A 27,724-nucleotide genomic window follows, 5' to 3' on the forward strand; every position below is an offset into this window, starting at 1 on the left:
AAAATTACTACAAACATTAGCCACTTGCATTTATTACAACATAATGAACACATACACATTTGGGTGCTTAAACGAACGATATGTTAAATCAGAAAAATATACATATATGTATGTATGTATGTATATATATATATATATATATTAGTACTATAAGCAAATAATTTTTAATAGAATGTTAGAGATTGCAGTCCGATTCTCTTGGCGGCATTCCACCGCGGAAAACCGCCTGCTGAGGATTTTTTCCTTTCCACGATCCAGAATATTCGCTCAAATTGGCTTCTTGGTCCATCAAAATTTTACCGTTCTCTTCTTTCAGAGATAGAGTCTTGTGTGAAACTCGAGGGCTATCTCGACCGTTTGAAGTATACAAGGTATTTTGGTACACAGAATGAAGATGATAAATTCTACCTTTTAAACAAGGGCAAAATGTCTGTAGAAAGGTAGTTCGATATTTTTGACTCAGGACACAGTACAATACGAAATTTCCAGCCGCGTTGATCCCCATTAAAAAATTAAATACGTTGCCCAAAATCTCAAATATTATGTCTTCGTTACTGTTGCGTGGTACTTCGTGAAACGTTTGATATATAAGTACGGTTGCTGTGGGTAGTTGACAAATGAAAAACAATATAACAACTGATACTAACATAATAGTAATTTTGCGTTCTTGTCTTGAAGAATCTCTGTTATCGTTTCTTCTTGTCATTGTCTTCCTACGAACTTTTGAAGTGTGAAGGGAACGTATGAGAAAGGAGTTAAATATCGCCAATAAAATTAGTGGTAGGAATATGAACAAGATAGTCGTCAACCAGTAGAAGATTCTTCTGTATAAGGGATTTTTTCCCAAATCTGAATAGGTTAAATCCAAAAATGGTATATTTGATTCGTCGATCTTGTGTTCGAATGGTGTGGGTACTGTAAACGTCAAACATATGAGAAAAATACTGAAAATTGCCTTCTTAGCTCTTGATTCTGTACATAATATTTTCCCTTTTATGGGATGACATACTGCAATGTAGCGCTCAACAGTGAAAGTTACAGTTAACCATACTGAAGTATTACTGCATGTATCAACCAACATTAATACGAATGGTCTAAACCTCCAATAACTGTAAAATTTAATATCATGGAAATCTGGATAATGTGATAAAGATAGAATAAAACTGAATATCAAATACAACATATCGACTGCGCCTAAAGCTGCTAGATAGTGATTAGTTGACGAACGCATGCGACGTCGTGACATGATCATGATGGTTATACTGTTACCCACTACACCTATAACTGTTATAATTGGTACCAGGACTCTTTGGATCCAAAATCTGGTCTGGTTACGAAATGCTATGTATTCTTCATCTGGTCCTTGTGAGCAATTTATGTATACTGTGCAATTCCAATCAGCCATGATTTCTTCTTCAATTAATGTCTTTTTTTATTCAATAAAGGCATCCTGACTGTAAAAATGTGTATAAACAAATTATAAAATTTGAAAAAATTTTTGAAATATATATTTTTACCTCTACACATCAAAGTTCACTCATTGGTAGCATGATCTGGAAAAAGAAACAAAGAATTCTATTTATTTTCATAATAATGATAAACTTATTCTAATTTTGCGTACTTTTTAGCTGTAATATATTTAAATAAATTAAATTATCGCTACAGATATGCAGCGCTTTATTATAATACAGTATATTAACTTTAATTTCATTTTTAATTACTCCATCTCTAATACTGATATATATTACAAAGTATTTATATATCGCTTATAGAAGTTCAGTGAAGTAGCAATTCAGTACTTAATGCCGGCATTTTGTCTTAAATCTTGTAAAATTAACTTGTTTAAATGTTAAATAAAACTTTTCTACTTAACATTTAGATATTTGATCTTTATTTGCAGCGACGTGTTTCACTTTATTATATTAATATTAATTCTGTAATAATCCTGAAAAATATCCAGATTTTAATTAGTTGCCATTAAAATTCCATTCTTATCAGTTTGTAACAAAATTTAATTATTATATTGAAGTTGGAGATGGAAATCGCGCGAAAACAATCACTCGTTCTCAATGAAAAGTTGATCAGGATCATTTCCATATAAAATGTTTTCAGTTATAAATTAATATTCATTACAGTAAAACCTACCCAAAACGGAACCTGAATAATATGCCTAATTGTTTGCAACGAGTTAATAATTAAGAAATTGACTGAAATTTTCATAAAGATTGTTGTAAACAAACTACAAATTTGTAATTATAAAAGAGGATATGACATAAATAAGATGCCCATAATTTATTATCATTAGTTTTTAATATTAAGAAAGTGTATTCAGTTCGTGATAACTACATAATCTCTTGTATGCATATTATATTAAGCTACAATACATCAAAATTCAGGTAAAAAATACTGTAAAATAATTTATTTATTAATTTTTTTTCATAAATTTATAAACTTGCTAAAATATAAGTTTTTTTATCAGTATATTGCGACTTTCAGTCGATTTGAAAAATGATCATTAATCAATAACATCATCAATAACGTATACAATACAACTTTTCAAGTAAAAATATAAAATAAGCTATATTCAAATGAGTTTACTTTCTTCATTTAATAAATTAATTTTTTAAATTTAAAATAATAAAAAATAATAAATTATAAAATTAGAAACTCCTTAAATTAAATCTGATACAAAATTTATATTATTTATAACTGTAAATGACATTGGAACTTAAAGGCTTCAAGTATCAGAATCTTTTGCTCTTTATTAAAACTCATTAAATCCTTTCTTATTTTTCACATTTAGAAATTTTGTGAATAACGTATTTTCAGTTGAAGGAATGAAATGTTATCTTTTCTAGAAAATAATTGGAGTAGAGAACTGACATTATAAAAATAATTATTGAAATAAACTCAGCTGGAAACCTTAACCAAATTATTGAATCAAGAAAAAACTTCATTAACTTTTAGTTGGAAATTATAATGATGCTCCTAAATCAATTTTTTTATTAATATAATAGATCACTTTCTCGTGTTTCTTCATGACAATTAATTAAAATTTAACAAAACAAAACAATTTAAAATTTTTTATTATTACAACAGTTTTTTTTATTAATGATTGAACAATCTAACACTGAATAATTATTATTATGTAACCTGTTCTGTAACTTAGACTATTTTAAAGTTATTTTTTATTTCTCCAGGATAAAGCATAGTAATTGAGGGTATATTTGTTAGATGTATAATAGTGATTGCAAATTTATTGACTTTTCTATTAGCGGTTCAATACAGTAAATTTTCAAAATGTAAAATTACTGGTTATTTACCGGTAATTTTAAAATTTTAACTTCAAATGCAAAAATTACCGCAACAGTCATTTATCTGTTAAACTTAAACTTAATCTTAAACTGCGCTTACGATTTAAATAAAAACATTTTATGCTTTTTGTCTTTAATATATGAAAATGTATTAAAGGCAAAATATATAAACAGAAATATATAAATGTATTTATAAATGTACGTGAAAGTATACACAAATAAATATTTGGTTTCAAAAAATTACTATCGATTTACCGATGCATTTTACTTTCCTGGGAGTTATACACAACAGGAGTTGGTACGGCGATTGGTCAAAAAATCACCCCCCCCCAAAATTTTTACATTTTTGGATTTAAAAGACCTCGAAACGTCGAGAAATGCAGAAAAAATTCGGGTTTTTTCCCTTTATGTATGGATGTTAGTATGTATTTGAGGTCACGATTTTGTTCATCATATAGAAGCTTAATAACTCCCGTGTCTTTCGTCGAAAATTTCTGAAATTTTGTATGGAGGTTTGTATATTAAGATATTGATTGTTAATAAATTTTGGTCGTTAAAGGTCGAAGGATGGGAGATAGAAAAGATCGTGTGTCATATCTCAAATGGGGATTTTTTACAATTTTTTTTAATTATAAAACTCAACTCTTTCTCCAAAATGAAACATTTTGCCATTTTACAACAATATAAAAAATTTTTAATAAAACCTCATAACAGATAGTGCCATACACAATTTTAACTCTTTTGCCGGGAAAGTTACGCAATTTATCGCTAAAGTTTTTACCTTTTTTTACTCTGAATGCAATCCCTAATATATAGTACATATATATGCTCTATTTAGCTACTCTACACGCGAAAATGTATTTCTTAACATATGTTATTAAATATACGTAATGATTCGTGATAATACATGATAATACCCAATGTAAATGTACTATCATGCTTTAATCATTATGATCGATATATATTTAATATACACGTTTTTCTTTAATATACATCTATAATAATGCATTTTCTATAGAATTCTTGAAGTATTCTTACCAAGTTAATACAGAATGGGGCATAAACAACTGAAGGTATTTAGAAAATCTTTACACCCACGTGTTTCATCACAAACAGATGATTTTATTGCAACAAAAAAGATGCAAAATGGAAAGGAGGTTAAGATAGTCTCTCGGTTATACCTAATCAGTACACGAGATGGCCACCTGATTCTCCAAACACTATTCCATTCCGGTTCGAAGGGAACCCACCACCCGGTAAAGAATGTTCTTTAGAATGTCATGAATCACGCACTGAATTTTCTTTCCGCCACTTCCTAACCCACAACAACACAGTGTTTCTTGAAAGGGCATGTCGTTCGTTAAAATAACGCCGAAACTCTCGCTGTGTAACTGTGACAGAGTTGCTTCTACCGTGGCAACACGGTCCTGTACAGACCGGCTGTCGATAATCACTGCTCCAAGTGGATTTAGTGTATTCCACTAACATCACCAGTGCCGCCTTGCGGTGAAATTTGTAGTAATAAAACAAAAACTGTCAGGTGTTTATGCCCCATTGTATATTATTCTTGATTTTTAAGATGTATGCAAAGTTTTATTCGGATTTTTATACTACATAATTATCATGCGGTATAATACATTAATCTGTATTCGTTAGCTCAAGAATTAGTATTAGTTTATTAGTATATCGATCACATTATAAATAATGCGTGTATACAATACATTTGTTATGACAAAATCGGAGTATTTCTCTCTCTCAGTTGGAGCATAATTTAAATGACATTTTGATTGGGTTGATTAGAGCATAAAAATATCTTTGTATTGAGTTAACTCTTAGAAACTATTAAGATATGGTGGGTCAGACTGCTCGGAGCATAATGGCACATTTAATTATCAATTAGATCTACATTAATTAAAAATAAATACACTATCTTATATTAGTTAAATTGGTTGGAATATATAATATGTTTTATATTGACCAGATTTGTTGTAGCATAATGTTACAATATACATTGAAACTATTTAGTATTTTAATCCAAAACAGCGACGAATAAATAAATAAAAATTTTTGTTTTATAATAAAAATATTGCATTTTACATTGTAATAAAATCTGAAAAAAAATTCTAATTAATTAATAAAATAATTTAAAAAATTATTAATTATTATATACATACTTTTACGTTATTAATTTCACGTAAATTAAAAATTTTTCAATCAGACATCTTAGTTTGTTTACGTCTAAAAGTTATATTTTAAACATTAAATCTATTGCCAAAAATTTTCGAAATTTTTTAAACTTCGACGTAATTAATAATTTTTGCCAAAATAGTAACACAATTCCGAAAGTATTAAGGTAAAAAAATCACAGTTGCACATTTAACTTTCGACACATAAATCAGTTTGACATGTAATTCATCCAGAAATTCGATACGAAAAAATAGCATCCTACGTATCAAGTAACAATTTTTATTGTTTAAATTGTCTTTTTTTCCTTCACGATAATTGTGTAATAGGAAAAAATATCAAGATTATACAGTTTAATGTTCGTCAGATTTATTAAGATGCTTAGTCGGATGCACTGTAAAATGCAAGATTATAAAGCACTAAACAATAAAGTTGAAAATAATTTCAATGTTTTTCTGAGTTTTCCTTACGATAATGCAATTTTAAATTATGTTAAAAGTTTTTTATGGCGTTACTGATATTAAAAAAATAACAACTTTCAAGATATATTCATAAAACTAATTTTAGTTTGATAATCATTTTTGGAGAGAAATTAGTTCTGAGCGAGGTTGGAAATAGGCAATTTCTAAGTTAATAATTTTATTGCATCAAGAGATTAATCAGTTATATTCGATTATTTATTTTAAAGAACAATCTTTTATGGGCTTACAGGCTTTTATATATAATTTATAAGTTTGTTGCATAATGCTATTTTAACAGCTTTTATGCTATGTTATAGATTTGTAACGTATTCTTGTTTCATAGAATTTGTTATTAATTGGACCATTTTTATGTTTATTGTCAATCAACAATTGTTTTTGTGTTTATAAACAAATAGATACTTATATTCACAAGCTTGCATAATTATGCTAATATGTGTGATTTATAAAACATGCCAATGTTAGTTTACTCGTTCGTATTTTTGTCCATGCTTGAGTATTTTTATACCAACTTACCTTCGTTTTATTAATATTAATATAAATCGTAGTCGTATAACATGTAATTGCAATGTAGGTGAGTAGATATTAATATATGAAAATCTGAAAGATATTAATATATGAAAATATATATTGGCTATTTCTGTAATTTGTATGAAGTATCAGTACGATTTTTAATACGTTACTCGTGATTTATATGTATTTTCTTAGACTTAAACGTGTATAATGACGAGTTACAGCACATTTTTATTAAAAAAGAGTACTGTTGTTGATGTATACATTGATTTATACAGTTGTATCTCTGTTTGCAGTATTTTGAAGAAAAATAATGATGGCAGCTTGTTAACGATGTAGTAATAAAATAAATTTAAGTATTTTTAAATAGCTACTTACGTAGCTATTTAAAAGTACTGTTTGAAGTTTACTACAAATGTCTGCTTGTATCTACCAAGAAATTGGATTTAAGATATCCATTATATATGTAATATTTTCAAGTGTTTTTCCCTCTGGAAATTTTGTAATAAATTAATTATAAGATTATTCGCTAATTTACCTAAATAAAAAGTAAATTTAGTGATATATTTTACTATCTTTTTTGTATAGAAAACTTTAAAATAGCGTAGAAATGAAAGCTTGAGAAAGCTTTAAATTAATCCTGAAATTTCAAAATATATTTTATTAAAAACTATAAAAATAAGTTAATTTTATATATTTTAAAATATTAAGCTACTAATGATATCTCGAACCAAACATTTAATAACAATGATATTTCCAAGTCTTACTAACCTGTACATAAATGAAAGCTGCAGCTGTTCATGACAGCAAAGTAACGCCTTTCATGCCTGGAATGATAATAAATATAATTTTTTACCTATAAAAATGGACTAATAATGTAAAAAATGATTTCAATAATAAAATAATATAATAATTTTAAGTATAAAATTGAAGAAAAATTTGTATTTAGATAAATAAATAAACTGTAAATAATAGCTTTCTGTGTACGATTTTGAGATTATGAACCGTGAGAAAATTGACTTTGTCAACTGCAATAAGTAGTTTTAATCATTAAAACAATAGAATTTGGCTTCTAACTGGAAATGAGCAAGAGCCAAGTTAATCAAGGCGATTAATATATTGCTAACGAGGATTGGAGTCGACACCCAAATAACAAAATTAAGAACATTGTTTCAACTACTTAAAACATAAAAAGAAAGATCATCATATCGGATTTCTTAACATAAACAGGTGGAAAAACTGTCCAAAAATCTAAAATCGAACATATTCTTTAAAATTATAAGCTTCTTTACTTTTCAAAATACCCTAAAAAAGTAAAAGATCGTATATGATCGAAGAATTCAGTTGTGTTTAAATTTCTCGCTTCAGTAAATAGAATTTATATAAAAGATGGTAAAATATTCGATATTAAAATGATAAAATCGATTTTAAATTTTTGTATATTTTAGTAAGTGGAGCCGTTATGGGAATAGTATTACTGTCTAGTCTCATGACAAACGTTCAGAAACTAGAAAATAGTAGTTGAGTATCAACAACAAACATAGAAAGGAGGACAGAAATATAAGAAAAAGTATATAAAGTTTAAAATCTTTTGGTTTAAAAAATTTATATATAAATAAAATTTTATTTTTAAAGCTTTTATTTAACTTGTTTTTGTAAATCAGAAATTAATTTTAAATCTTATTTTAATTAATTTAACGTATGATTAAAAAAAGTGCGTTTAAGACCTATAAAACTCTACTTATAAAAAAGATAAGTAAAATAGTCGCGTTTTAAATTAAATTTATATTTATAAAGGTGCTTTCTAAATCAGTAAACAATGAAATTAATCAGAGGATTAAAATTTTTTTATGAGAATATAGCAACCATCACTCAATAAACTAGATAAAAAAATTATAATTAATTTAACAATATAATTAGATAATAAATTGAATGTTGATTATATTTTTGTTTTTAAAATTAGAAAATTAATTTTAATTTACAAATACCAAAAAATATTTGGATCATCCGACGTGGAAACTGTTAAAATTCTGATAAATTCCACGTAACAAAAATTATATTATTAATTAAAGTCTTAAATTTATTAAGCCCAGAAGATGTTTATATATGTTTTAAACTTATATTTATTCGATTTAAATTCATTTTATGATGTTTTACAGAACTTTAATATCTCGTTACTCACTTCATACAAAGTCAGTTTGTGTTATACACAATGTTTAACTTTCATAAATAAACTGTGAGTGTTGTCTGTTATAAAATTTTTGAGACATTTATTCCTGAATTATTTACACAACTTAAAATTTTATTTAGTAAAGTATATGTAAATATATTTCATACAACTTTGATCTACTTATCCTGTAGCCTAGAAAATTCAACACAACGTAGAAATGGATTACACAAGTGGAATACATTTACCCAAGAAAAAAGGAAATCGTGTAAAAGCAAGGAGAAATAAATGAAAATCTATATAAATTATATTTTGATAGTAAATAAAACTATCAGGTAAATAAATATAAAAGAATTAAAGTATATAAGATGTAACACTCTTTGGTTTTCCTAGAAAATTTTGTTTAAATTTAATTGAGAAGATGTCTTACCGCATCCTTGAAGCTGATGATGAATGATGCTGAACGAGAATGTGTTGATAAGTTTCGAATGACGTCTTTCAATAAAGAGATCGGTTGACAGAAATGGAGATGAGAAAACTTCTAGATTTAGAAACTCTGTTTACATTAAACTTATTCGATTATAACTTTATAAAAGTATTCTAATGTATTTCTGTCAGTTTATGAAGAAATTAACATGATAAAGAGCTTGAATAAAATATATTCTTGATTCTAAATCGTTAAAAGAAATCATTTTTTCAACTAATTTTGTACCGGGATAACTTACTTATAAGGTTAGTTACAGAAAACTGTATCATAAATAAAGTTAACTTTTTATTATTTTTCTCTTAATACATTGCTATAAATCACATCTGTAATACGTTTAATTGTATTTAAGTTATAATTTTAAGTCAAAATTGACTCAATACATTAATATTCTGTCGAGAATACAACTCAAAAAGTTTAAAATATCAAGAGATTGGTTGGAAGTAGGCCTACTTACATATTTATTATGTGAACTTAGATAAATTTTTATGTGATGAAATTACAATTTTTCATATATAAAACAGTCTTTTTTATTGAGTTTTTATAGTTTTCATAGAGCTTACTTTATATATCAAACGTAGACAGGAGGGGGTGACAACGTAGCGCTAACACTTTATGAACTATCCAAATAACTATTCGAAAAATTGCTCTTCAGAAAATATGTAATCAAAGAAATCCTATCCAAAAGTATTTTTATTAAATTTTGTTATAAATTTCATCAAAAACTTTCAGGTGTTTCAATCAATATGTGTTATTTTTATATATAAAGTTTAAATACTGTTAAAATTTTTTCAATATTATTAAATAATTAAAATAATTTCATTTATTTTGGATTAAAAATATTTTTAAAAAATCTATTCTATTTTAAATGTACAGTATATATTTTTTCTTATTTGATTGACCCGATCGTTTAAATTTGACATCAATTCTTTTCATAAACATTGCTGACAATTGAATGACGTTTTCGTTCATTTTTCACGTCTGTGACAGTGCAAAATACAGGCATTTTTTACTCGATTTGCAGAGATTTTGATTCTTAAGCAATTGAAAATGCCAGTGATCCACTTAACTTCGAATTGCGATACGGTCAGTCTCATCAAAGGCACAAAATAGAATAAATACACTTTATATTCCGTGCTACACTCTCATATTATTCGAGTAAAGCAAACTTGTTTTCTTTGTAAAAATATAAACTATTACCACAGTATAATTTCGAATTTATTTAAAATTAATATAACTTTACTGTTAAATATATTATGCTGTTTCGTTATATTTGTTGATATTTGTTGATTATTAACCTTGTAACATACAAAAAGAGGTAGGAATTTAAAATGGAGAGATATTTGTTCGTGAATTTTGTTTACTGTTTATGGAGTAAGCCAACAACTTTTAAATAAAGATTATTTTTAAACTTTAAAATGTAACTATTTTTAGTGTGAACGATAAGATTATTATTGTTTCTATATGAATAAAATATACAACTAATGAACATTTTAATTTAATTTAAGTAATTAAGTTCATATAATGATTTTTCTAAGTTGATAGTTTGCACAGTTTTTATGAATAAATTATGAGTGTTAATAAATCTAAAATCATGTTGATATATATTTTATATATAAAATATTCTTTAAAATTTTACGATATTTCTAATTTATATAATAGATTTTGGTTATATAATATCTAATCGTAATAACTTAATAAAAATTCTAGTTTCTCTTTGTCATGTTCTCCAATTAGTAGGTCGCGATCTACTAATTGAAATTTATTAAATAATATCGCATTTTTTGTAAATTCTGGTTATAAATCATGATCTACCGATTGAAATCCATGTTTTGTAACTAAATTATAATTTTCCACCTAATTGAGAAAATTAAAATGAGTAAATATTGATATAATTTACACGACTCTTAACTATCAATTTACATTAGTTACGAAGCTATTTAAGTTTTTAACTAAATTCAAACTGCATTTTTTTAACAGAAAATGAGAAATTTATACGTCAATTTTTCAAAATGAAAGATCAATTCTATAGAATATCACTTCAATCAAACACAATTTTATAAATTAGTACAGACCGTATTCATCCGAGAAGATCAATATTTTATGATCTAAACTTTATTTAATTTTGTAAAAAAAAAAACATAATATTACATAAATATATAATGGATGCAATTATATTTTAGAATTTGCTAAATAGTTTTAACATATGAAACAATTAAAAACTAATAATTTAAAGGTAAATTTTAATGCTTTATCACGCTAAATTTTGTGAAAAATAATTTCCTTTGAATCTTTGAATTGTTTAAATAAATTAAAATGTAATTTTTTTTTCAAAAATCTAATATTAAGTTACATAAAAATAATGAAATTTTAAAACTATTAAATCTTTGAATAATTTAAATAACTTTTCCTATATCCCAAATAAAAATTTCTGATTAAAAACATTATTTAAAAAAATCTTGAAAACGTCTAAAAATAAATTATTTTAAAATATTTTACTTGTTTACAAGTGTCAAAACTTATGATAAACATATCAAAACATCATCATCATCGAGATAAATGATGCTGAAAGTGTATACACGTATCACTTTCACTTTATAGAATTTTATTTAGATTTTTGTCTTTTTTTTAATTTTAATATCTGTCTAAAAAATGATCATGTAAGACAAGAGCAATAAATGTATTATGGAAAAGCAAAGTCAGCTTGTTACAAGAGTGACCTTCGCTAAGAATGCAATTGGTGTCACATAAAGTGATTCATTGCACCAACTTTGCTACTAACTGTTACATGGGTTCAAGGTAACTCCTAATTAACGCTAGATTTGTATTATATTTTCGTTCTTACCATTAAAAATACAAAAGGAACAGATTGAAAACATAGAAAAGAAAATTATATACCGTAGAAAAGTAATTTAACAGTAAAGTATCGCATGTAATTTACGTCAGAAGTAACAGTAATTTTTGTTCTTAAGTAAGTTTGTAATACAATAGAAATATTTAATCTTTAAATAATTAAATTAATTTTTTAAACAAATAGTCGAGATTTAATTATATAAATAGAATCAAATCCGAATAACGACTGGAGATCTATTGTTATATTGACTCGTACAAGATTTATCGAATTTTAAAGTATTTTTTAGTTAAATATATTTTAAAAGCGTTAAAATATATGAACAAAAATTCACTTATACGTTTAAGATTTTAAGAATTATTTATATAAACAAAATTCAAAGCACGTAACAAGTAACGCCGACACCATTTTCTCGTAGATTCACACATTATATTTCTTAATTAAAAAATACCCAATTAAAATTATATTAATTTTTATTTACTTTCTAAATTTTAGTCTTGAAAATTCATTTTAAATAATTTCCTTTTACATAATAATGTTTACAAAAGCATTTAAGTATGAAAATCTTGTACCGCATAAAAAAATTTTTAATTAAATACTTAAACATTATTCCTCTTTAAAAAACACTTGAGTATTTTCATTAAGGATAATTTAAATCGATGAAAGTTTGAAAGGTTTTCTTACATGACTATTTTTTAAAGCATTATCTTCAGTACATTGATGCAAATGATATCTTGCAGCATGAACCATTTTCATGATACTTTAGATCTTGCAACGTGTCGTCTCATTCAAATTTCTTTAATGACCACCTTTCACTCGTGTACCAAGTGCAATTAAGAAGCTGTCATTAGAAATCTTTCTTCGTCATTAGCGATCAATGTACAGTACTTAAAGCATTTTTTAAAACACAGAATTACTTATCTCGCATCCAAAATTTTTCTATATTGTTTGAAAAGTATGCATTTTTTGTTGGTAATTTAAATCATAATTCATACGTGACATATTGTTACTAATTTCTGTTAATTGTCGTGGTTTTTATCAGTTGATACACTGTTTTTGAGTTGAAAAACATGAATCGTGCTTTTATAAAGTATTTCTATGAGTTGAACCAACAAACATCCGGTATAATTCTTTAATTTTTTGTTAAGATCTTACAAATTCCTAATAGTGTTACTGTTTTAAATATCGTATGGTTACAAGACTTATAACAACTGTTAGAAGAAGAAACAGTAGTTGCTTATGTTTAATGTTATTTTTAGCATGAAATGTTATTTTATACGTCTCGTGACGATGATTTGTTGTATATATATTGCTTACAAAACGAACGGACCTTTAAATTATAACGTGCCATCTTTTTTTGGAACATTTACATACGAATAAAGTATCATGCAGAAAGTGTTTTCTTTGTATTTGAATAGGCATTAATACTTAGGGCGGTATAACATCATCGTCTTTAACAAAATTAGATGATTTTGTCTTAAAATGCTCATTTAATCGGCTTATAAAATTTACTTCCAGCAAAAAACAAAATATGTTAATGTTGCTTATTTAAATATCTTAAGCTTGTTATGATATATAAATATAATTAAATTTAACAAAAATTAACATCTACGTAAGAGTTGAGACTAGAAAAAGTAGATTAAATGTATTATAGATTGAAGCTACATTAGCTGGACTTTATCAAAATTATTCATATATAAATATTTAAAACTAAAATTACAGAATTTAAATTGTGTAATTATCATATTTTAGAAACTACAATATTCAATTTTCTTACATAAGAAAAAAGAAAAAAAGAAAAACTTCTTGCAAGTTTTGAGTTAAAGTATAAAAGTTAACAATGAGGAAAAATGGAGGAAAAGCAATAAATTTTTGCGAAAGTCGATAAGAATGTGGATTTTTTTCCTTTCATCCTTGTATGGAATCATTGGTTCTCTTTATTACTTTTTATCCACAAAGGAAGGCCAAAAAATTCCTTTACCGCTATTCTATAGGCAAATAAAAATGTGATGCGAGCTGAACTTGGCATATTTTCAAAATTATATTTATTAATATACAAGAAGTGGAACATTTTAATGTTTTAAAAAGATATTCGCTATTTTTCCGAGAATATTATCTCTAAAAATTAATATTTGTTTTGTTCTTAATTTAGAGAAACTTTGGATAATTTTCAGAAGCCAAGTCCTTGACCCGAATTGAACTTTTTCTGTCAAAGTTTCGTTGACATAGGAGCCATTACATGTTTATTTTAACTCCATTTTTTAAATCTTTTTATTATTGTCATATATCAAAATTCTTTTATCAAATTCTAGATTAATGGATTCTTAATCTACTTTTAGTATCTCGATAATGTTTTTTCTTAAGAATGGAAGGATACGGAAAACATTTTTAGCGAAATTAATAAATTTTAATCAGCCGGAAGATGGAACAAGAACATCTTCATCTTAATTTTCCTTTAGAGAATCAAGATATATGTTAAAAATAAACACGAAAATGTTTTTAAACAAAGCTCATAACTTCTGACTTTCAGTTTTAAAATATAAATAAATCCCTTTATAGCCTAACTTTTTTTTTTAATTTTTTATCTTTAGCTTTTTCGGTAAAAAGAATATATAATAAATTTTGTTAAAAATAAATTTTAAAATTTATATACACAACGCAGTCCATAAATTTTAGGACAAGAATTATAAAATAAAAATCAAAAACACACGAAAGAAGAATAATATATATATATATATTTCATTCAGAGCACGATCCATTAGCTTGTATGAAAGCTTTAGCACAATTTTCGGAGAGCCACAAGAAATTCTCCTTTTCCGATTATCTGGAGGTCGTGGGTCACCGTTTTTTTGGATGGTAGGAACATCCTCAAATTTCCTTTAAAATTCAATTCTAACTTTGGAAATAGAAAATAGTCTGAGAGGGATCAAATCTTCCGAGTGGTAAAGGGTGGTGATTCTTCTTTGTGTCAAAAGTCAACGCACGCTCGCAGCTTTGTGACGAGTGCATTATCGTGCAACGGGAAAAATTCTGAGGACTGGAATGTGGCGGAAGTAAAACGCTGAATGCGGTTGGGAGACGATCAACTACTTCTTTATAAAACTCCGCATCAGATCTTTTCCCTTCCGGTACGAATTCTTTATGAACCACGCTTTGTAAGCCAAAAAAAAATCAACATGATTTACATGTGCGCATTTTTCAAATTTCTATTTCTTTGGGCTAGGAAATGTCTCGCCCACTCATTCAGAAATCTGTCGCTCGGTTTCAGAATCGTAAGCGAAACACTCTCATCTATCGTAATGATTTTATTACAAAAATTTTTCTCTCCGTCCTTCATCGTGATAATTTACAATACGTGACTAAATCTTCTCTTCGCTCGGCTATCGAGGCGCGTGGAACAAAAAGACAGACAAATTTATCTTCCTCTAATCTTCGCTGGAAATGTGAAGAGCGACGGCTTTGGGATGTTAAAAATCTTGGATATCATCCGTGATGTTATTCGATGATTGTTCTTCACCAACTCGGCGACTGCAGCAACGTTTCGTTTTGTTCCAGTCGGTGTAGACGGCCACTTCTCTCCTCCCTTTCGTTTGAACACGTTAGACCGGTTCGCAGCTTCGTTACCATGAGTTTTTATACTACTTTTTGAATTTCTGTAGAAGAAAGATTCGTTTTAAATAATAATTCAGTTTTAATTCTCTGTTCACTTTCTAATTCGGGACGAACAGAAACACAGTTAACACTATGCATTATAATTCGCAAGTTTACGAACGTACAGTACTACATATCGATGACACTTGCGGATGAACATACAATACTTGCTATTAATTAGTACGTCGGCCGATACATCGCTATGTTACTCTTCTAGCAAAAAATTCGAATACACTGTATATAAATATATTAACAAATAATTATCTGTAAAGAAGAAGAAAAAATACACTTTGTTCATTAATTATGATTTTGTATAAAAGTTTTATGAAGAGAAAATAAGGATTAGTTTAATAGCAGATTAAAAAAACAGCAATTTTTGTATATTATATCTTTAAAAATTAATTTATTTCACATTACATATTTATATTTTCGCTCGTAAAGAATAAACATGTTACAAGAAAAATATCGCTTAAAATACGTATATATAATCTTATTACTTAAAGAGCTATAAAAAAATTCTGCTTAATCATCAACATAATAAAAAAATGATATTAATATGTTATGAGTTTTCATACTAAATAAACTTCTAAAAGTTGTAATTGCTTTCTGAACTTATCTAAAATTTGCTAAATTTTTCGATATTTAAAGGAAGATTGTAATTAATGACCATTACAGATGATTAAGTTTGATTAAAATGCGATAAGGATTCCAAATATATTCACAATATAGAAGTAAAGAAGTCAACATTTATTGCGAATCTATAAAAGTATCTTGGCAAATTCCAAATACAATTTAACAATAAGGTCTTATTTAACAATGAAGACAATACGTAAGAGAACAAAGAATAATTGGAAAGGTAACTGCAGGTGGTATCTTCTCTAAGCTAAATTATCGTCATTTAACTTAATTTTTTAAACAGAATCTATTCAATAAACGAATTTTCGTAATAGAACATTCTTTCATTAATAACATTTGAAGTTTTTTTCGTTTATTAATATGTGAACACCTATTAAATAAATTCATTTTAATGTTTAGTTCGTTTCCTTTTGATGCGATATATACATTTAGATATATATATATATATATATTTTTTTTTTAATTGAGTAAAGTATTGTATTTCTCAGCAGGTGACATGGCACACAGTTCATAAGAGATGTGAAGAATTGGAACTTTCAGATAAAGAATAGAACATTCAAAAGGTCGGGATAAGAAAGGAAAAGATAAAGGAAACAATTCAAACCCCTGGATACTATAGGTTTTATATTCGGTAAGAATGATGAAAATATCTTCTTTCAAGTATTTTTTTAAAAATAAAATTGCATTTTATGATGTAAAAATGTGACATTGAGTTTTTAAATTTATTTTTTTATTGCGGTATTCTTTTAAATGTTTATCCGTGTAAACTTTATATATTTTTAAATTCCAAAAATAAACTAATTACCTTAAAAATCTGTTTAAAATTCTTATTAATATTTTATATTTTATACGAAGGATTTTTTAGATAGTTTACGCTTCATCGAATAGAAAAGATTTCTTAATAACTTTTTACAATTTATATTAAAATTGAATATAATTTTCTAATTTTTAAAAATTTAATTAACCAATAAATATACATTTTTAAAGGATTTTTTCTTAATGGAAATATATTGAATATTTTATAAAAGATTTATTAAAATGATTCAAATAAACATTTATATCGATAAAAGGAAAGAATAAAAGCAATTTATTAAACAGTTTTTATGTATGAAAATGTAAACAATAAATATCGAAATCGAATAAGGTTAAATGCTTTACACAATCGATGTCACTATATCAGACCACATCAACATCATAATTTTCGTATTAATTTGTATAAAAAATTAAAAATAAATGTACAGTTTCTAAGAATAAAGCATCAGAATCATGTAGCCCTTAACATATATTTGCAATGTTTTTGTATAAATTTTAAAAATTATTTTAGAAAAGCAGCTTGATGTATCAAATCTATGTGACTGCAGAACATGTCTTTCTAGCGATACTAAATTATGATAAAGAGAACGAAAATAAGAATATTTCAAGTTGGAATAATATATGTCAATGTTTTAATGTAATATCTGTCAATAAAGTAGAGAGCAGTAGAGGGATGGGTTAGTGTGTTGTGCATCTGCCGCCAGGGACATGGTAAATCGATTGGCAATCCAAGCAGCACATATTACAGAATTACATAGCAAGTAAAATCTGTCACCAACAACTCTTTCCTGTTAGGAGAACATTAATAATTTACGGTATATCACCTCATCAACATCAGCTAACATATTCGAAATCTAAATTAAAAATAAGTGTTTAGTTATATCGCTTCATCAAAGTCCAGTTTCTGGAATTAATATAGTATAAATTATATTTTCTGACTTAGTTAAACGATTTTAAATACTTTATAATGTAGGTAATTAATAAGGAAAGTCGTAGAAAAAGTTTGATCGCTAGTTTTATAAATTGAGCTATTAATAATCTCTAAAATTTCTACTGTCTTTGTTTGCATTTAAAATAGATAATATCTGTAAAAATAAACGAATTTATAGCTCATATTTCATATATATATATAATTTGTAGTGGTAAAAATTCCTGAAAATGACTAATAATGCTAATAATAATGGCTGGCTACACTAAAGATCAAATAAATTCGTTCAGTATGGCGACTATAGATCATTAGTTTGTTATTTAAAGTCATTAAATTGAACTAATTTAAAATTTAGAGCAATTAAAAATAAACCCAGCTATTAAAATTTGTTACTGATAATAATAATAATTATTTTTTACAGTTTTCATTTTAGAAACGGCAATTCTTATGAACTTATTGATTTTTTACAAACTAAATAGAGATCCACCTGTTTGATACTGTGGCATAAAAATAATTTTTATATTTGTATAAAATAAATTAACGTTGTATAGATTTTAATTTATGATTAAAGTACCGAAAGAAATAAAAATTCAGATAAAAATAGATATTTTTTAATGAAAATGCAACTAAAATTTTTTAATATTCAAAATGTGTGTATTAAAATGTTATTAAGAAAGTAGACTATTTAAATAATGTTTTTTAATATAAATTCTAGCTTATTGCAGTTATTTTTAATGTTAAATTATCAAAAATATGATACCCGACTTCACTTTTTAATTAAGATGTTTTTCAAATTAATTTTTTAACGGCACTTAAAAAATATTCTGTCTTATAAAAAAGACATTTTAAATTAATTAAAATCTAATTAATCTATTTTTAAAAAATTATGTTCATATTATTGAAAAATATAAATTTTCTTTATATATATATTGCTGTTTGGAACTGTGCCTTTATGTTTTTTAAATACACTTGAATGTTAACTGAAAATACCAGACTATTTAATATCCTTCATTCAATTCTTTATTTAATTGTGTTTAAAAAGCATATAAAATATAAGCATATAAAGCTTAAAAACAGATAAAGTAAAGAAAATTAGGAATGGCTAACATCCTTAGTATTAAACGTCAAGTTCTACCACGAATACTGTATAAGTGGTGGAGGACTGGAAAAGGAGCGAGAACAAACTATCAGAGACAAACTCCAAGGTGAGGTCCAATACAGTGGCGTAGCGAACATAACTGGCGCCCGACACTTTATTGGCGCCCCTCTCCCCCCTCCAGAAACACATATAGTATAGTTTGTCTTGGAGACCATTTGGGCGCTCCTCTGCGAGTGGCGACCGGTGCATGATACATCCCCTTGCACCCCCCTCGCTACGCCACTAGTTCAATAATTCTTAATAAATATATTTTCAAAAGTTTATATCTAAGTGAAAAAAATCGACCAAGGTAAAGAATTGAATAAAGGATGTCGAACAGACTAGTGCCTTCAGTTAACACTTCATTGAGTTCGAAACAACTCTTCATAAAGTATTATATTTCACCGCATACAACAATTTTAAAGAAAATTTGTGTAGTTTGTAAGACGAGCAACCAAATTTCGTTAAGCTAATTTAATCGATAATTAAAGAAAATAATCAAATTACCACGGAATGCATTTAATCCATAATTATTATAAATTACAAAAAATTATTTTATCATATGACACTCAATTCTTACTCAGATTTTGATACATAAGTAAGGATCTTGAATTTATATCCTTATAGTATTTTTCCGATAAAAAGTCAATACTTAATTGAATTTTATTATGAAATTCTTTGTATTTTTTTTCATTTAATTCTTAAGTAATAATGTCATATTTCTTTATTATATATCAAACTTTAATCCAAGTTAAGTAAAAAAATATATATATACATATATATTTCTTTATTAGAAAATAAATATTTTTATTATTAACGTTTCTTCGTAACAAAACTGAATTTTTAATGGAAAAAAATAATTAAAAAACTTCTATATGTTCTTTGGTAAGTTGGTCATGTGTAACCAATAATCATTTTGCAGCAGATGGTTTCTCATTACGCTCTAAGTATTTTTGGATTCACATCTTTCTTTTGTTTCCTCCATCCTTTTATCTTAATGAACTCCTATATAAGAATAAGTCCAACACCTGCTTTGAAGTATGCTAAATTTATCGATATAATCTCATTAAAATTGACACTTTAACGATAACTTAACAAAAATATTATACTTTTTATAAATTTTTATAGAATTCTGCTGATTTTAAATTTCATATAATTGTATATAAAAGTCAACATAGTTCTGAGTTACAGAAACATTTAAATTTTCAATTATCTTCAATTTTTTTTAATAATTTAAAATTTAACTATATAAAATTATTTTTTAATTAATTAATTAGTATTTTTTAGCTAAATTTGTTAGAATTTATTATAAAAATTTGCTTTAAAAAATTGATAATCAATCAAATTAAATCGAATTTATTATGAAAATTATATTTTAAAGTTTATTTGCTGAAAATATATTATTGAAATTAATGGTGTTTTCCGTTGGTTTAAACGCTGCAATGTCTTAATTTAGCATTATTTAAATAGATTATTTAACTAATTTTAATTGAGCTGTAAATGAGACAATAATTTAATTTAATTTGAATATTTTAAATGATAATTTTTACTTTAAAATTATCAAAAATAAATTATTACTCGACATTGACCAATTAACTCAATTTGAAGTTTTTAGTAGTTTTGTTAGAACGGAATTTATGAATTATTAATTTATATTATTTAAATAATTATAAAATATTTAATTAATTGCAATTAAAATATTCAAATATCTTTAAATTTAATAATGGTATCTAAATTTAGAATTGCTACAATTTTAATATAAATTGATAAATTATGAATTAAAATATAAATTAAATTTATTTAAATTTACCCATTCAGTAATTTTCGATATAGTAACCCTTTTTGATTTTTTTGTATGTCAAATAATCTATTTTAATCTTTTCATGCGCTTAATAACTAAAATTATGAGTTATATTTTCAAACATTGGCTTTAAAGGTTTAGAAATTAATTTAAAAAAGAAAAGATTAAGTAAAAAATGGCGAAAAAATTGCTAAAATTCTTGAAAAATCTTAAAGTACACACGAGTGATAAATTCCAAACTAACCAATTAGCGTAAAAAATTATCTTCACTAAACTCCGCCTTCTTTTCATTTATTGGTTAATCAAATTTAAATTAATTTCAAATACTTTTCTAATTAGTTTAAATTTTCGTGACGTCTAATAAATACGTAAATTAACAAATTTTATTGGTTCGTATTTGAAATTTTTAAAAACATAAAAATTAACGTAATTTACGTAAAATTTTGAAATTTTAACTGCTTGAACTTGTCATAATTATATAAAATTACATTTTTAGTGTCGAAACAATTTTAATTAATTGAACCCTGAGCAAGATTAAAAGAATTTCTGTATGTGTAAAGTTTCTGTATAGAAATTCCTGGAATTAATTTACGACTAATTTATTTTTATGATATAATCACGCATCAAGACACGCGTCACTTTTAATTTAGACGTAACTTATTATCTTGTTTGTTATATTGTATATTATTTTTTTACTGTTTTAAATTTTTTTCGTATATATTATTTTTGAACCAAGTTTTCTAACTATTGAATCTTTAGTTGAATCGATTCTTTCTCATCTATCAATGTAACCTTCCTTAAGTCAAGCTAACAAACATTCTTTTAATGAAAATTTTTTTATAGCTCAACCTCCATCTAATCTTTGTTAAATCAAAGAAGACTAAAGAAACTGAAGCTTTAAAACTTCTAAAAAAAAAATGTTTTGTTTTATGTGATAGTACGCACTTATAATCAATAAAAGTATATTAAAATTTACTTATCTAAAAGTGCAGTTAAATTAGGAGAAATTTTTAGGATATTTTAAATCGTTTATTAAATTACTTAGATATTTATAATATAACCAAATATTAAATTTAGTATGTTTTTCACTGAATTATTTGCTTATTTAGGATATATTACTCTTGGGAAAACTATTTTTCTGCTTCTAGATTATTTCATTAAGACACACATAAACTTAGCACGTCTAGAAATAGATTTACAATCAGCTGTTTCGTATGTAGAAAAAATGAAAATTCGGTCAATAAATTATAATATTAATTAAAGTTTGTAAATTTATTAAGAAAATCTGATTCGTACTCATATCGTTATATTTTTATCCAATTATTTTGTGGATAAAGGCAAATTTTTCGTAAATATAAAAGCTGATTTTATACAAAAGTTTTATTATTTTTTTAAAAATATATACTTTTAAAGCGCATTGTTTCAATATTAAAAATTACTACACAAACAAATTTAAATGCTGTAATAAAATGTATGAAATATAAAATAGTCAACAAGTATTTTATTTTTAGAAATTAAATTTTAGATTACATATAGAATAATATATAACTAAAATAAATTTTTAAAATTTAATCTATTTTTTTAATTAAATGCTTATAAGATGAAAGTTGAGTTTTGAATTACATATGTTAGAACATGAAGAAATAAGAAAAGAAAATAATAAAGTTAGTAGATAATAATTTAATTTTCGATTAATAAATTATTACTATAGATCAGGGCTGTCCAACTGGCGGCCCGTGGGCCGTATACGGCCCGCCAAATTATTTTTACGGCCCGCGAGTACATTTTACTATGAATAAATTTATGTTACTAAATTATTATTATTAATATTAAAATTATTTTACTATGTGAAAATTACGGCCACAATGTTCTCATTAATATATTACGAATATTTTAAAGTTTCTTTTTAGTATAAATAAAATATTTTCTTAATTAACATAAACTGACTTTTCATTTATCAATCTTCTTGGCCCCCGAAATGCTTGGTGAAGAAAATATGGCCCGCGGGGCTATGATAAGTTGGACAGCGCTGCTATAGATTGTTCTATTTCTAATAAAAGAATTATAATTAATAAAATACATAAAAATCACTTTCATTAATGCATAACCTACAATATCAAATATAAGTAAGGTCATGTTTAGCAGGATTTGCAAACAGCTCTTCCGATGTCAAACATGATAAAAATATTAAAGTTCATTCACTATTTAGCAAACAATACTGCAGTTGAATCAATAACTTCCTCACTTTGCATCACTGTTTGCTTTCAAGAATGAGCACTCGTCACGTATTATTCTAATTACAACGATAATTTTATACAGAATATTAATATTTTGTTTAATTCTACTTTACAAAGTGATTAAGGTATGTTTATTTAATTAAGCTCAAATTTATAGACAGATTGAAATAGTAATTCCGTTAATTTATTAGAGTAGATAAGTCGTTGACGGGTGCTTCATTTCATTATTATAACTACCTAAGTTTTTCTCTAGACATTTTAAGTTAGTAACTAGAAGATGATAGGGCACGTTTATATTCATTAGAAAGTATTTTTATAACGTAAAATATATTGTTTATTATTTATACTCATATTTATTTTTGGCTTTTAAGCAGGTCTTTAATTACCTTAATATCGTTAATCTTAAAAAATATTTTTAAGGAATAAGTACTTTATATAATGCCAATTGCAAAAAAATATGTCGTATTTATTTTCATTTAACTTAAAGTCAATTTCAAGTAAATTATTTTGAAATATAATAATAATAAAATAACAAAGTCGTCTTCGGCGTTGTGTTGAATATAAAATGTAAAAGATTTAAACGAAGATTTGTTACAGATTTGTTTGTTGTTTTAACAAGATTGGTTAGAGATACGAAAATGGGTGTGGTCGCTCCTCCTCCTCCTTACTATTTTTATTTCGTCAACCAATAATCATTGAACATTCTCATCTTTGATTTTTTTTTTAAAATTTTTATGCTATCTCACAAATATTGAAGAGGACGATATATATTTGTTAGAAATTTTTAATTTTAAATAACAATTTTTTTACGAGTAAAATAAATATTGTTTCTATAGTTTAAAAATAAATTTTATGAATTAAATTTATGTACAGTATATACAAGTGTAATAAGACTCACATGTTTATATTATTTTGATTAAAAATTGAATGAAAATATATTTATGAATACACGAAGGTTCGTCTCAGTAGAAAGACTGAAGTATTATTATATACTTATAAAATCAGAGTCGACATTAAAGTAAAACAAGAAAATTCTTGAAAACTACGGATATTAAAAGAGTTATTAGAAAAATATTTCAAGTCAACCAAAGCATTTAATAATGAACTTTTGAAATTCGATAAACTTTTATGTCTCATTTGAGAATTGGAGTTGCAATATTTAAAATATCTAAAATAGTAATTTTATCGATTAAAAAGTCGCATCAAATAAGTTTAAAAAATATATAATTGAAATTTAATAAAACAACATAATTAAATTATTAAATCTTAACAATTTCTACTTCATTTTACATTATTAATATTTCAAACTTTCACACTACATTAATGAATATTTCCATTTGAACTCTCATAGAACTTGACTATCCAATAATAGAGAAGAGTTTGGCTCGACTTGATTAAATTTTGGCAGCAACTTCGTTGCTAAAATAAGTGTAAACGGTGACTACTTTTATTAACATTTGACAAGAGAAAACTTGGAAATAGAATGCTAGCTGGCATGGCATACATTGCATAATGATGCGAACATGTCACATGTTGGGTGTGGTTTAGCCCCGAAAAATTAAAAAAAAGACCACAAAGATCTTAACAATATGGATATTTATACAGTGAAACCTCAATTAAAATACTATCGTTCTATGGTTTTTAAACACGCTACTCTATTAGAAAGGTATATATTTTATTCATATATTCGATTTCTTTATGATTGTTGGTTGAAGCAAAGTAACGATTTAAATGCTTTTCCCTATTTGCATATATATTAGATAGATTTAAAAAATCTTACGAATGTAATTTCTTTACAGCCCATTGCTCCAATGCAATTTGATCAATCGCTGAAAACATATTCTCTCTATTTATGTATTGCATTCTATGTTAATTTCATGAACTATAACAATTAATATATTCTTATAAAATGAAATGTTAACTGTCTCAAGTTTTTGAATGAAACGTTTTTTATAAGTCCTAAAGAGATCGTTGTTCTAATCTATACATTTTATGTTATTGCAGACAGTGTAGTTTAATTCGCTTGGATAAAAGCGGGATTATTTTAATTCCTTCATAAAATCCTCGTATGTAACGCCCAAAAAACTTTTCGACTGATCAAATTATGTTAATCTGAGACGATTATTAATCATAGATTATGTTAATCCGGAGAATTCGAGCGTGAAAGTGACAAATGAGACTTTCAAATCCTTCTTAATTACATTTTCTTAAACGTAATTAAAAGAGAAGAATTTGTTTAAAGGTAAAATCTGTTATCTAAATTGATTTTTACTTTAAGTAAGATTCTTGTTTACTAAACAGACAACTTGGGAGATGTAAATGAGATATATACAAGGTTTATAAAATATCTAGTGGCAGACTTAATTGTCTGTAAACGGATACAGTTGCAAATATTTATCTAAATATAGATTTCTAGGAATAGAAATCATGTGGATCTCTCTTCAGGCTATCTACATTAGCGATCTCATCTCCACCTTCATCATGGCTCCGAATGGTTACATCAACAAAGAAGTGTGACAGTTTGTGTGACAATTTGTTCAAAACAACGTTATTCCACACAATTTTCAATTGAATTGATTATTTTAAAAATAAAGTTTCGAATATTTGTTAAGCTATAGCGTCATTTTACTGAAGATTTTCCAATTAGAAATCACAACAACGTACATTTTTGAGATTGTTATTGAGCATTTATCAATATAAGAAAGTGAGAAATCTGATAAAGAAATTCTTTCTAAGTGTTAAAAGTTTTAAACATTACTTTTATCAGAATGCGTTAATGATTATAATTTGAAACATAATTAAAATATAAACAAAAATTTCTATTCTGAACACGAATCAGGGAAAGAAAACTGTTTTCTAAAAGTGGACATTAAACAGTTTGTAGCAATAGACGTCGATATTATTTTTTTTAACAGAAACAATGTTCAATACAACGTTTCGAGCAGAAGGAACGATTTTTCCGAAAGAAAAAAATCCGATAACAAACGATTTATTTTATTTTATTTTTAATTTTTGATAAACAATATTCTCATAAAACTCTACTTTAAAGAAGCTATTGATAATAATCTTTAAATTGTTTGAATAAATAAATTTTTATTTAAGAATAATAATTGATTTTCGCTTCGAAAGCAAACATTTTCTTAATAAGTAAACAACTTAAAAATTTACTTTGAAAATATTAAATAAAACCTATATAAAATTCTTAATATAAATATAAATATTATTCATACAAAATTAAAAAGCTATTTAAAAAAATAAGAATAAGAGTTAAAGAGTGGAGGGACAAATATTATATTTATAAAAATCTAGCTTCTATATAAGTGTAATTATATAAAAATAATCTTTGATTAGTTCGATAATTTAAAAATTCTTAAATTATATTATAGATATTATTGTATTAAAACATAGTTTTTTAAAACCTTAATAATATTTTAAACATAATGAATAAATATAATTTTATACAAAATTCTGAATTAACTTTCATTTTATACAGAAGATAGGAACAATTTGAAAGTATAAAACACTCAAGAAAAAATTTTAAGTAAGTTTATAACAAATTTTTTAAACACATTTTATCACTTCATAACTTTTTAGACATAAAAAATATTTTTGTGTTGAGTAAAATAATGTATTTATGTATATTAATACTCACCTGTTTGTTGCACAGAACAGGAAAAGTCGGTTGTGCTTGCTTCAGTTAGGAATGAATTGCGACGGTACTAATCCCGTACTGCGCCACTTTTGGCACCAACTAAAGTCTTTTTCGTCTACAAATAATTTAGAAAAAATGCAAAATAAGGTCACGGGCATATTTTGCGCTTTCCTATTTTGATAAATATACTTTATACACAATTTTACAATCACTTGTTGATACATCAAATACTTAGTTGTAACATCACTGTTCCATAGTTAATAAAATACTTTTACATATTTAAAATTTATTATGAATTTTCTTCTTGGTTTTCTTTTTATAAATTATGATTTCAAAAATTTTTTCTGTAGTTTTGTTATCGATAAACATATGTGTAACTTTGTTTGCGACTTTTAAAGTTACAAAATGATTTATTTGTTGTTTTTCGTATGTAAAATAGTTATGTTTGACGATACAAAGCTGTAAAACTTCGACTTACCTTTACTACTGTGAGTCAGCAGCACATACAAGCAACAACAGATGTATCAGTGCCACACTCCATCCTTGATTCTTTCTACGAAACTGTGTTATGCCCTCTGTCGGCTGACGATAGTAACATTGTTAACCCCATTTGTAGCTTAAATAAAGGGTTAATATATTTTACTTTAAAAAGATTCTATGAATAGATGCTTACAAAATTTTTTCCTCGTTTCTTCTTTATGAAGGCTTTTAGTTGATATATATGACATAAAAATGCACATATTCCTCTTAGAAAATTGTATCTGCTTTATGAGATAAATAATCCTCTACACGGATGCACGGATGCTGATGAAGAAATTGCTTTTTTTTTTAATTATTTTTTTCTGTGTATGTTGTTAAATTTAATAAATATACTTT

The 27,724-nt window shown here is 25.6% G+C and overlaps 1 protein-coding gene and 1 long non-coding RNA gene across 2 annotated transcripts; one reads left to right on the forward strand and one right to left on the reverse strand.

The window, feature by feature from the left end:
* On the reverse strand, window positions 1–27,402 carry Proc-R (Proctolin receptor). The gene is made up of 5 exons (XM_067271444.1): window positions 27,327–27,402; window positions 26,849–26,963; window positions 7,262–7,317; window positions 1,518–1,553; window positions 1–1,454 (listed from the first exon to the last, which is right to left on the reverse strand). The coding sequence occupies exon 5, from the start codon at window positions 1,403–1,405 to the stop codon at window positions 176–178; it is 1,230 nt and encodes a 409-aa protein (XP_067127545.1). The 5' UTR covers window positions 1,406–1,454; window positions 1,518–1,553; window positions 7,262–7,317; window positions 26,849–26,963; window positions 27,327–27,402; the 3' UTR covers window positions 1–175.
* On the forward strand, window positions 16,776–25,355 carry LOC136976223 (uncharacterized). Its single transcript, XR_010880896.1, has 3 exons — window positions 16,776–16,910; window positions 25,201–25,262; window positions 25,331–25,355. It is a non-coding gene; the product is annotated as an uncharacterized lncRNA (long non-coding RNA).
* Window positions 27,403–27,724: the final 322 nt, after the last annotated feature.

This window comes from Centruroides vittatus, unplaced genomic scaffold, assembly GCF_030686945.1.
Source record: "Centruroides vittatus isolate TY-2023 unplaced genomic scaffold, ASM3068694v2 contig_4, whole genome shotgun sequence".
In the NCBI taxonomy this organism is placed as follows: Eukaryota; Metazoa; Arthropoda; class Arachnida; order Scorpiones; family Buthidae; genus Centruroides; species Centruroides vittatus.

Bases quoted from the DNA above. Each gene is read 5' to 3' on its own strand.
- Proc-R (XM_067271444.1), bottom strand. From the start codon at position 1,405: ATGGCTGATTGGAATTGCACAGTATACATAAATTGCTCACAAGGACCA.